Source organism: Emys orbicularis, chromosome 1 (genome assembly GCF_028017835.1).
Source record: "Emys orbicularis isolate rEmyOrb1 chromosome 1, rEmyOrb1.hap1, whole genome shotgun sequence".
NCBI lineage: Eukaryota > Metazoa > Chordata > Testudines > Emydidae > Emys > Emys orbicularis.
In genome coordinates, this window is record NC_088683.1 from 320,812,947 (window position 1) to 320,825,449 (window position 12,503).

A 12,503-nucleotide genomic window follows, 5' to 3' on the forward strand; every position below is an offset into this window, starting at 1 on the left:
CAAAGCATTTCTTTTCAACTTTAATCATTGAGGAACTCTATCAGGTTAAAAATATGACATATTTATAGAACAATTTCCATATACTATGTTAAAATATCCTCTTATTATAAATGGTTAAAACTGATAAAATTTTAAAAACTAAATTTACTTTTCATTTAAGATGTTTGTTTACTTTTTGCATTTTACTCAATTTAGAGAATGAAGTTTCACTTTTGTTTTTAGTGATTTTCCTAGTAAATTTCACTTTCCAGTTCCCATGTGCTTGGACAAAGCAACAATTTTGGGTGTGTAAATACTGCAGGAAAATCCTTTGGTTTAAAAAATATCTTTACATTGGCATTAAACAAAAATATAGAATTTTTTTAATTGGTCTTAGGTTCTGTAGAAGCTTATTTGTATAAAACCTCAATTCTGGGCTTTGTTTGAGCTTGCAGTATCTCCTTCAGATATGCATGAAACCTGACAAAATATAATGCCATGAAAATGTCTTGTTCTTTTTCAGAGTCTTTATTGCCGGATGATTACATAGTTCCTCTTGACTGGAAAACATCAAAGAAGATCCATTTACTATGGAAGACATCTGTGGAGGTATGGGTTTTAGTTCTCTGCAAGGCTTTCCTGTATTTTAGGAGTAAAGAGGCACCATTTACTCTAGGGTGCAATCAGAATTTTCCGAAGAAGTGGGCCCAGGTCACCTGCCACGTCCTCACTGAGCCACCATCTCTCCTTCCAGAGTGAGACCATAAGTGGAAGAGACAGTGTGAGGAGATGGCATCCTGGGGTTCTGGGAAGCAGAGAGCTGGGTCGAGGGGGTGCTGGGAGCCAGAGCCACAGGAGAAGCTGCCACCCCATGTCCCTGCCGTCCCCTCCCACAGTACCAGCTGGGACCTCCCCTTCCCCTGGAGAGACTAGGGGAGACTGTGAATTTGTGTTAGCATCTATGCCCCTCCTGTTACCCCCCGCCCATCATTGTGCTTCTGCATTCAGTTCATGTGGAGAAAGAGTATTTCTTGCTGATAGATCCATGTTTTATATAAGTGAATACAAACAGTGAAGGAAGAGCATTATATAGGTCCTGTCCTGCAAGCCCTGTGCAAGGGAGAGCTCTAACCTTATAGCAGGGTTGAGGGTTTAGGTGGACAGAGCAGAAAAATATATGAACCAGTCAACAAAAATAAAACCTTTCCCTATTGCTCAGGGTCCTTCTTTTTACCCTGCAGATACTGTCCTCCACTTTCCTTTTCCTCCTCCTGTTCTTCTACCACCCTCTAAGCAGACTCCGCCCTCTGGTATCTGCAGTTCCTTACCCATCAATTCTAGCAAAAATGCTCTCAGTATCTGCTGAGTGGCTGACTGGGATTTAGCTTATTTTGTCTGGTCAGAAACTGTAATTGTTTTATACTCTATCAATGCACTCTATTCCGAGACCCAGCTCAGTGCCACTCCCCTCTGTTGGTGAAGAGAAAAAAAGAGCCTTTCTCCAAACCTTCCTCCCTTGTGGGGGTAGATAAGAAGAAATCACCCTAAGTGTGTTGAGGGGAGGAGGTGAATGAGCTTAGAATCATAGAAACATAGGCTGGAAGGGACCTCAAGGAGGCAGAACCAAGTGAACCTAGATCTAGCTTATATGTCTGATGAGGGCAATTATATGTATCTTATGACTTTAAAAACAAACTTTGTATTTGTGGATAATCTAAGCACTATACCCAGATGTACAGACACTCTTTTCTCACCCTATGTATTATATAATTTTATTAACATTAGCTTTAATAAAATGTATGTGCTTGGAGGGTATATAAGGGAGAATTCAATTGATGGGATAATGTATAAGGTGTGTCTGAATGGCTGAGGAATGAATTAAGGGAGACAAGGGAAATCAGAAAAATTATACTCCAAAAATAAGTTTAAGGGGAAAACAGAAGAAAAAAGAAAAGTTATGCCAAGATAGATAGGCAATGGAAAGGAAAAAGTAGGGAAAGAAAAAGAGAATGGACAGGGAACACAGTACATTTTAAAAAAGTTTAATGCCAGTGTTATTTTAAATAATTTTAAAATGGGATAGACTAGCTGGATGGGTTGGGGAAAGTAGTGCACCCACTGGAATTTTCTTAGGCCTGGTCCACACTAACCCCCCACTTCGAACTAAGATACGCAACTTCAGCTACGTTATTCATGTAGCTGAAGTCGAACTATCTTAGTTCGAACTTACCGTGGGTCCACACGCGGCAGGCAGGCTCCCCCGTCGACTCCGCGTACTCCTCTCGCAGAGTAGGAGTACCGGCGTCGACGGCGAGCACTTCCGGGATCGATCCAGGATCGATTTATCGTGTCTAGACAAGACGCGATAAATCGATCCCAGAAGATCGATTGCTTACCGCCGGACCCGGAGGTAAGTATAGACGTACACTTAGAGGAGCAAATTGCCTAGGGCTGTGTCAGATCTCCGTACGTACTTAGAACCCCTCTCATTTAAACAGGAGTTTGGGTGAAGACGACTTTTAGGATGGGGCCCTGTATGTATACATATATTTATATACTGTTTACAAACTTTCAGAAAGTAGCCTCTGCATGCATGGATATCTATATCCATACTTTGAGCATTGTCACTGGCACTTATAGTTGATGGGTTTTGCATATGCAAAACCCATCACTTGCATGCAGAAGTGATAGATTATGTCACATGTGCCTTCACATATGTGTGATTCAATAATATGCATGCAAAACAGTGGCTGGGTTTGGCCCTCTTAGAATATTTGTCCCACTATATACATATACATATTTGAACATGCAGGCATTCTCTACTGGTTGAGGGTACAGTATAATTTCACGTTAGGAAATACCCTATTATTAACAAAGTAGGACAATGCAGAGCTGTAAGTAGATCTTCTAAAGGTCTGAATGTAAGCATAGTTTCATATTTCAATATTACATATTTATATACTGTTTATACCAGAGTAGTTTAGTCAATAGTTGGACTGAATCATATTTCTGAAATAATTTTTATATTTCTTAACCTTTCTTTTGCCACTTCTCAATGAAAGGATAGCCTATTACTAGGGCTGTTGTTTTATGGTGGCAGTTTTTAGGAGATAATACAGGATAGTGTGATGAAAAGGACAAAAGCCTTGTAAATACAGTTTAAAAACTTATGTAATGTAATATGGACTTTGTTCTGTACACTGATTACCCAGCCCCCCAGACCATCATATATATTTCCTTTTTCTTCTTCTCTCCTTTATTATTGCTTATTTTATTTGTTTTTAGAGGAAACAAAAAAATAATGGATTACAGAATGGGAATTCTTTGGCTGGTAAGCATAACAAAATGAATGTAAACGTTATTTATTCAGTGCAACAATCAGTTAATATGTTACCCGGGGTTCTTTCAACCCAAAGCACTTGGTAACTTTTACTCTGTGCGAGGAGGCGTCAGGAAATAAAACAGGGGAGACATGGCCATCCGACCAATAGATGGTTGGCACAAACAGGACAACACAAGAGTGCTTTCACTTAAAGCTAAACCTTTACTTAGTCTCAAGCACTTGCACACGTCTGCAATAAGATTAGTAAAACACCCCCAACCCTTGATAATTACCAAAGCTGAGTGTGGCTCTCGAGTGGCACAGCCGCAGCCCGTTTGCCGGTGGGGAACACAAGATGCACCCAGAGGGAGAGACCAGTCCCGAAGAGTCCCCCACAGGAGAGTCCCACCTATCTCAAGCTTTTCCCACTTATTTATACAGTAGTAATACAATGACATGTCCCTTAAAGAAAACTTGTCAAGCAAACAGTTCCAATGGGCAAGCAAGAGGCTCCTTCTGATTATTGATTAACCAGGTGTGGGTTTTCCAGAACTTGCAGCCTTGAGACCTCAATAGACATTCCTGGGACATATCCTACTCTTTTGAAATGCATGTATCAGCAACTTCAACACAATTCTTATCAGGAAGGACGCGGGATCAAGCTGCCCTTTCTGTGGCACCCCAAAACCCCCTCCCCTCCTGCCTTGGTCAAGCTGAGATTGCTGAATGCCAATTTACAGCTTGCTGACTAGGTTGCTTTTTAACAATAAGCCATAGTGGTTTTAGGCACTTTACTGGTTTGCCAAAATCTCCCCGTACAAATGTAGAAGTAAGTAAGTTGAAAGTTACTGTGTTCATAGTATCTGTAACTACTTCTTGTGCAAGTGCAGGATTTCGTATTGTAGTGTATGGTATTAAATGTATGCCTCCATATACAGTATACAAACAATGTGGCAGAGTTACAGCTGCTGTGGGACCCAATTTTGAATTTCCTGACTTGTGATTTGAAATTCTCCACCTTAACAGTTTTTCTTATTAAATGAATCAAATAATTTTACTTTGAGTTTACTTGAATCCAATTCAGATGGAGCTTAAAGTTGTAGTGCATAGGCTTGCCTTTACTATATTCACTGCCTTGCCTTAATTATATTTAGCTGCTTTCATTATATTCAGCTCTAATGGAAGAAGCCTACAGTATCCTATATCCTGTAATACATTAACTGAAGCATAAGCTTGCATAAGTGTGGTTAAGTAGGCTGTAACCCTTGGCGTAGATCAACGGTTACCTTTAGATTTTAGGAACTAAGAATAGCTTGCTCAATGGTAGGAGGTAGAATGTTCCAGTAAGTGCTACCACAAGGAACATGGAAGTAATAACCCCAAATCCGCTTAAGCAAGCGATGGCAGATATGATCGTGAGTTGAAATTGTTGTTACATGTATCAATATACTAACGTATAGAAAGAGGACACCTCAACATTAGTAGGATGAGGAAATACATATAAGGAAAAGGGGAAAAATCCCCTACTGACTATGCATTAGATATAGTGGCATCAGCGTAATGTATTATAGAAGTTGCATGCCAGGCTTTGGGCAGTAGGAGAGAGAGAGCTGTAGCCCTTGGAAGGGACCAGAATGATGGCCACTAGTGGTGAAGAGGAAGGTGATGGTGATGAGGAAGATAATGGTTAACATTTCAGGTCGTACTGCAAGGGATGGTGTGAGTATATGGATGCTCAGATGTACATTCTGTAGTCTCTCTATCTGAGAGTTAGAGTGTTTGTGACTTTGCTAAATGTATTAATAAACTATTTGGAAATATAGAAGAATTCTGATACTGTGAGTGTTGCAATTGTGCACGTTGGGGTTCCGAACTATATAGTAATTTTAATAATACTGGGCCTGATCTTGGGACAAGAACCTGTCAGCCCTCAAAGTGATCATTGGGAATTCTTAAGTAATCAATAGAATTAATACATAATCTATAGATCGGGCTACAAAGTGAAAAACATGTTGTCTTAGATTTTATCTGTGAAGTGTTGAGGGTCATCAACTCTCATTGAATTCAGTGGGTATTGAAAGTTATCAACACCTCAATGGATCAGGCTCCTAGGCAGCAAAGGAAAGAGGCTTGATGAGAAACATCAAGAGCTTGGTGTTAGGTGAAGGAATCCTGTAGTGTTCAGATGGTAGGAGCATGTTTCCAGTTGCCTCACACTCTGATTTTAATTTCTTAGGATGGGTGGGTCACCACTGGCTTCCACTCAATGTCCTACTACTTTGGGGATTGGGAGCATCAAAAGCATCCATCCCACAATTCTGCTGTCTTCAGTGGGAGAGCTGGCTTCCAGCAGCCTCCCTCTGTAATCACCAACTGCATCTATCCTCACTCTAGCCCATAAGGTCTCTGAAGGCAGCTGGAGAATACCCTGCTGGCAGCCTTTCTCTAAAGGTATCTGCTGCAGCAGAGTTTGGTAATGCATGGTACTTCATATACTGTATATATGTGTTCTAAAATACTATACCAGAGGAGAATAATGACATCTAGGGAACAGCTTTTGTTGTTTAATATAATTGCACAAGTTGGCATAAGGCCTTCTAAAATTGTTGGAAATGCATGATATAATTGTTCCCTGGAGAATGACAGACAAGTTGGTGTCTGAAGTTGGGGACAGATCCTGTGGGAAAGGCTGAGGGTATGTCTACACTGCAATTAAACACCCGAATCTGGCCTGTGTCAGCTGATTTGGGTTCACAGGGCTCGGTATAAGGGGCTGTGTAGACGTTTGGGCTCAGGCTCTGCAATCCTCCCCCCTCATGGGGTCCCAGAGCCTGAATTCCAGCCTGAGGCCAAACGTCTACACCTCAGTTAAACAGCCCCTTAGCCCGAGCTCTTTGAACCCAATTCAGCTGACGCATGCCAACCACAGGTATAGACATACCCTGTAGCTCTTGGCTTGGAAGTTAATTTGCTGGAGAGCCAAGAGAGATTCAGACCAGTAGGGAATGTGTGTAATTGTTAGGGCACAGCTGAAAAATCCAACAAAATAGATTAAATATTTTGTGTGTAAAATTGGTAACATTTGTAGTTTTCTAGGGCAATAATCTTGTTCTGTAAATAATCTTGACATAAATACAAATGACAAACTATATAAATTATACTTTGGGTGTCATTTGGGAAATTACAATCATGTTTTTTTAGTTGGTGCCAACATACTGGAAGATACAAATAAAGATTGCCAAAAGAGTCAAGAATCTTATGAAACACTTCAGGAAACAAATCTATATCAAGATGTAGTAGAAGAGAACTCTGTGACTTATCCAGACAATAAGCACTTGTATAACGTATCAACCAATCTTGAATGTCATCTTAAACAGAAAAAGTCAACATGAAGATAAAGGTAACATTTTATAAAACTATCATTCTTATGGATAATGCTGGTCTAAACAGCTGAAAAACAAAGATTATTGCATTCATTTTTAATAAAATGATTTTAAAAATACTAACAGCTCATCCTGTCTGTAAGCACCTATGACTTTACTATAAGTAAATATTTAATTATTTATACAAAGTGGAACAGCTCCAACAGGAAAGACTGAGAGAGACCCATCCCAGAATAGCTATAGCCTGGTGGTTAGGGCACTCACCTGGGATATGGGAGATCCAGGTTAAAAGTTCTTTCCAGGCAGAGCAGAGGATCTCACACATTTCAGGTGAATGCCCTAACCACCAGCCTATTGGCTATTTTGGGTGGGGAAATCTCACTTTCTCCTTTTGACCAGAAATTCCATCCTGGACCTGAGAAACCTTCCTGATAAAAGTTTAATTGAAATTCATATGTTTCAACATATTTTCTGATGAAAAATGTTTTGTCAAAAAAATCCCAACAACCTCTACCTACCATTAAGTGGTGCTAACGAACAGCACATACTGTGTCTCATGATCCAGAGGTTAGGAGCTTCATTTCTCCAATCCTTTTAATTCTAACTATTCCAAGTAATTATTTGATATTTTCCTAGATGATATTTCTCAAACCCATGGTTTGTAGGACAGGACACTGGCTGATATCTTAACCATTAAACTTATGTTACTTATTTGTGTATTTTGTATGTACAAGTATGTCTGTGTTTATGAAGGTATGTGTGAACATTATGAGCATGGGGAGAAAAAACTTTCCAAGCTCCAAAAAAAACCCACTTTGGTTTAAATAGAAGTCCTAAAATGTAATGGATGTCATTATAATGACAGAGTAAATTTGGGGTGTGATATTCCAAATGTAACTAAGGTGGTTATTTTTTACAATTCAATGCCTCTCTTGTAATGCTGTACATCCTACCTATCAGACTGTATGTGGATGGATGTTCAGTAAGTTCTTAGTTGAAATACCTTCAAATTTACTCAGAATGGAGTAAACGTTATTTAATCAACCTCTTTGGGGTTTTTAAAATTATGCATAGATAAATATAGACAGTGACAAATCCAACACATGATCATGTCATCAAATGGTGAAAGGAGGAGTCTAATAACATTTGAGTTGTTGGTGATTGGGTTATTTTTCATTCTGACATTTTGAACTCAATAGTGTGAAAGATCTGCTTTTAAAAATGCATAATCAGATATAATTACTTATAAGTTAAGTTATAATTACTTAAACATACGGGGGGGGGAGAGGGATAGCTCAGTGGTTTGAGCATTGGCCTGCTAAACCCAGGGTTGTGAGTTCAATCCTTGAGGGGGCCACTTAGGGAGTTGGGGCAAAAAATCAGTACTTAGTCCTGCTAGTGAAGGCAGGGGGCTGGACTCGATGACCTTTCAAGGTCCCTTCCAGTTCTAGGAGATAGGATATCTCCATTAATTAATTAATTAATTATGTGAAAGTATTGAATATGTGTGAGATATGCAGGGATGTGTGTGAGAACTAGCTCTGAGGGGCTCACAGGAGCCTGTTGCTAAAATTTTGCCATCAGTTTGAAGGGAGGTTAGGGTAATCTCTCCCCCTCTCAAGAAATCACACATTTCCCACCTCCCCAATGGATGCTAATAAAGTAACCCAGTCAGAAGTGATATTCCGGAGGCTTTTAAAAAATACTCTAAAGACCAAATATAAAAATCTTGAAATGGACCAGATTTTACCAAATGTCAGGTATTTTAAAAATAAATTTCACAGAAGAGAAGACTCCTGGGAATTTCCACTGTAACCTCTTTAAATTACACAAGTTGAACGCAGTGCTAATGCTGCTATCATAGTCAGTATATTTTTGAGAAACAAGTTATATATATTTCTAGCAAAGTTCAGTTTAATATAAATCTGTTTGCCAACTGGTGGTGCTTCCTTCCTTCAATAGCTTGTGTGTTTTTGTCTAAATGAAAAATGAATATATTTGTCTCTCTCTGCTCCTCTTTGCACACACATGCCCCCCAGAACATGGTTTGTTTCTGGTTAAGAGACAACATTTTTGTAAGAATTCCTTATCAAAACATTGACAACAAATCAGTGGTTGAATAACTTGTTCTGGGGAACAGGCAAAATAGACTATGATCAAAACTACTACTGAAATAAGCATCCGTAGATCAATGGAAACAAGTGTTTTTATTTATTAATTTGTATTACCATAGTAGCTAGAAGCTGTAATCAGGGACCAGGACCCTATTATGCTAGGTGCTGTACAAACACTGACAAAAAATGTTCTCTGCCACAAAGAGCTTGCAGTCTAAGACAAGAAACAACAGACAGGTGAATACAAGGAAACAGTAAGACAGTATTGGTCAGGATGATAGGCAGTCGTCTTAGCACACCAGCAACCTAACCATTGTCCAACTTTTTTGCAGGCATCATAGAAAAAGAGAGTTTTAAGCGGAGTTCTGAATGAGGATAATGAGTTAATTTTCTGCCCAAGTGTGAGGGGCAGCATAGAAGAAAGCACAAAAGTGCTTATTTGAAAATTTAACAAGTGGGCAAAGAGGCCAGGATCATACTCCAATCAGCGGCAGGGTACAACATCTTGATTGCGAATGAAAGAAGATAGGTAGGGAAGGGAAAGGGCGTGAAGATCCTTAAAAGTGAAGACCAAGTAGTTTATGGAAACGTGGACAAATTGCTAAGGATTGAATACAAAAGAACAGAGCAAACATGTAGAGACAAAATCATAAATGCTAAAGCACAAAATGAGTTACATCTAGCAAGGGGGCTGTTATAAAGAGGACTGTGATCAATTGTTCTCCATGTCCACAGAAGGTAGAACAAGAATTAAAGGGCTTAATCTGCAGCAATGGAGATTTAGGTTAGATATTAGAACAAAAGTTTCCAACTGTAAAGATAGTTAAGTACCAAGGGAGGTTTTGAAATCACTGTCGTTGGAAGTTTTTGACGACAGATGAGACAAATACCTCTCAGGGATAGTCTAATTTGCAGAGTTGTTATAGTGGTGTTGGTCACAGGATATTAAGAGACAGGGTGGTGAGAGAGACAAACTTTCAAGCTTACACAAAGCTCTTCTTCAGGTCTGGGCCCAGCTCACATTTTATCACAATGATAATGAAAACTTAATGTTTTTTTTTGGACAGGTGACTAAAATATTATGTGCCCAGTTCTCTAACTTTAGTGGGAAGTATAATCTATTAAATACATATAGTAAAAGTTATTTTATCTGGCACTTCACCAACCAGAAAGCTCTATAAACTGGCATTTCTGATCTTCATTGAAATTCTGGTTTATAGTCCAGTGTGCGTGGGACTGGCAAGGGGCTGGGGTGCAGGAGGGGTGCGGAGTGCCGGATACAGGGGGCACTCATCTTGGGTGGCTCCCTGCAAGCAGCAACCTGTCCCGGCTGCTCCTACGTGGAGGTGCAGCAGGCGGCTCCGCGCGCTGCCCCGCCCCAAGTGCTAGCTCCGCAGCTCCCATTGGCGGGGAACCACAGCCAATGGGAGCTGCGGGGGCAGTGCCTGTCAGTGGAGGCAGCGCACAGAGCTGCCTGTTGTGCCTCCGCCTTGGAGCTGCCGGAACAGGTCTCCACTTGCGGGGAGCCACCCAAGGTGAGCGCCACCTGGATCCGGTACCCCACACTCTCTCCTGCGCCCCAACCCACTGCTCCAAGTCCCCTCCCGCACCCAAACTCCCTCCCTCTTAGTTAACTGGCATTTTTCACTTACTGGCATCCCCCATTTCCCCAACATGCTGGATAAAACAGCTTTTACTGTATTATCTTGGAAGAACTGTGTGATGTAGTGAGTATACAGATATCCACAAAATTACATTTCTAGTTTACTGAATCTTTCCGATGTTGGTATAACCTTTAATTTACACTCTATTATTATTCAGCATAAGAGAAAACTCTAACAATCTGCAGAAAAAGGTATGCTAATACAATAGACACGTGGATAGTCGGTGCCTTTATGAGCACAGAGATATATCCATAAACAGTCTCTTCTCATCATTAAACGCAAAACCTCTACACAAAACAAAATAGATCTTAAGGCCTGGGGGGGGGGGGGGGGGGAGGGAGGATCGACCTAAGATACGCAACTTCAGCTACGAGAATAGCGTAGCTGAAGTCGACGTATCTTAGGTCAACTTACCTTGCGTCCTCACGGCGCAGGGTCGACTACCGCCGCTCCCTCGTTGACTCCGCTTCCGCCTCTTGCCACAGTGGAGTACAGGAGTCAATGGCAGAGCGATCGGGGATCGATTGATCCCCGATCGATCGATCACTACCTGCCGATCCGTCGGGTAGTGTAGACGTACCCTTAGACTGTTAGACATTTTATGCTAGAACTAAAGCTCAAATGAAGGAGAATACTACCACCTTCGTTAAAATAAAATTATTTGTTTAAATATACGCAGAGATAGGACAAATCTGGAGCAAGAACTCCCTTGTACAATGTTTACCAATAGAGCCCAGCCTCACATTTGACTTCAAAAAGAGAGGGAATAATTGATAGGAGACACAAGAGTTATAATAGAATAGGCTTGTATCTACTTAGAAGAGCTTAAGAAATTGTAGATCAAATTATGCTGATATCTTCCACAGAATTCCTCAGATTTTTTATAGACGACAATCAGGTTCTATATAAATTTTACAGAGAAAAAAAAATTTAAATCAGTTTCTGAAGCCTAGCTATGATTGAAGTAATATTGGTGGAATTTTAAATTCATTTTAAGTATTGTTATCCTTTATTCCTTTTCTTGTTTTTGATTCTTCATGATGTCTAGCTCCTTGCCTTTCTCCATCTCTGACATCGTCTTCCTATCTTCCCTTCCTCTATAATCTTTTCAGTTTTCCCACCTTTTATACTCTCCACTTCATTTCTTTTCTAAGCCTTCAAAATCCCTCTTTGTACCTCCTTCAAAATCAAACTGCTAAAACTGAGAAGGAAATAGATCCCTTTATCAGGGACTGGAGGTGAAAAATTATCCTTTAATACTTTCTTTTAGCCATAGGGTGGGATGTGGCAATATTGAAACAATGTTTACAACAGTTAGTATTTTTTAAATCTGCAGTGACTGGTTATTATGATACTTCAGCAGACGCTCTTCTTTTATATTACAGAAATTTGTCAATCTTGGCACCATCATGGAAGGACCTCAGTTTACAATCAAGTGTTATAAATGTAAGGAATAACCTGGAAGAAGTATTCAGTGTAGAATTTGGTGCTTAATCCATGACCCTCAATAATCCTTAGGCTTTATATCCACATAGCCACCCATTCTGGTTTTGAAATAAAAAAAATTGTAATAATTTTTGATTGTCAAATGGCCACTTTCAGAAGTCACTTGATATTTATGCTTCCTTTACTCATCCTTCTATGACACAGAGAGACTGAAAATAAAGGAGATTGCTTTGGCCAATGTTTAGCCTGAAGCAAAAATAGCAAAAAGATTTCCACAGTGAAGGATTTCTGTGTTTACAAATCAAAGGAAGGGGAGGGGTCTGTTGTCTACATAAACTGTGAGCTTCAGATTCCTGGATCTAATTCACTACTGGAACACCGAAATATTTGCTACATGCATAAAAAGGTAATGGCTTGATGGTAACCATGCGTTTGCAGAGCTGGGTATCTCACTTCACTGCTGGTGTCCCTTTATAAGTCTTGTGTTTGTGGCAAGTTAGATGATTTATTCTTTCTACTTCTGCCTACTTCTGTTTTCTCCTATTCCTGTTACTAATTGTTTTCATCCGTTGCCGCCTCATGATACTAAATGGAG

At 40.0% G+C, this 12,503-nt stretch overlaps 1 protein-coding gene across 1 annotated transcript in view; it reads left to right on the forward strand.

The window, feature by feature from the left end:
* Window positions 1–11,981, forward strand: part of LOC135878182 (NEDD4-binding protein 2-like 2) — a 100,619-nt gene extending 88,638 nt beyond the window's left edge. Inside the window, exons 9-12 of the mRNA XM_065403774.1 lie at window positions 503–588; window positions 3,265–3,310; window positions 6,503–6,701; window positions 11,848–11,981. Of these exons, the coding sequence (XP_065259846.1) occupies window positions 503–588; window positions 3,265–3,310; window positions 6,503–6,693 (323 nt within the window). The 3' untranslated portion in view covers window positions 6,694–6,701; window positions 11,848–11,981. The remainder of the gene's footprint in view (window positions 1–502; window positions 589–3,264; window positions 3,311–6,502; window positions 6,702–11,847) is intronic.
* The last annotated feature ends 522 nt before the right edge of the window (window positions 11,982–12,503 follow it).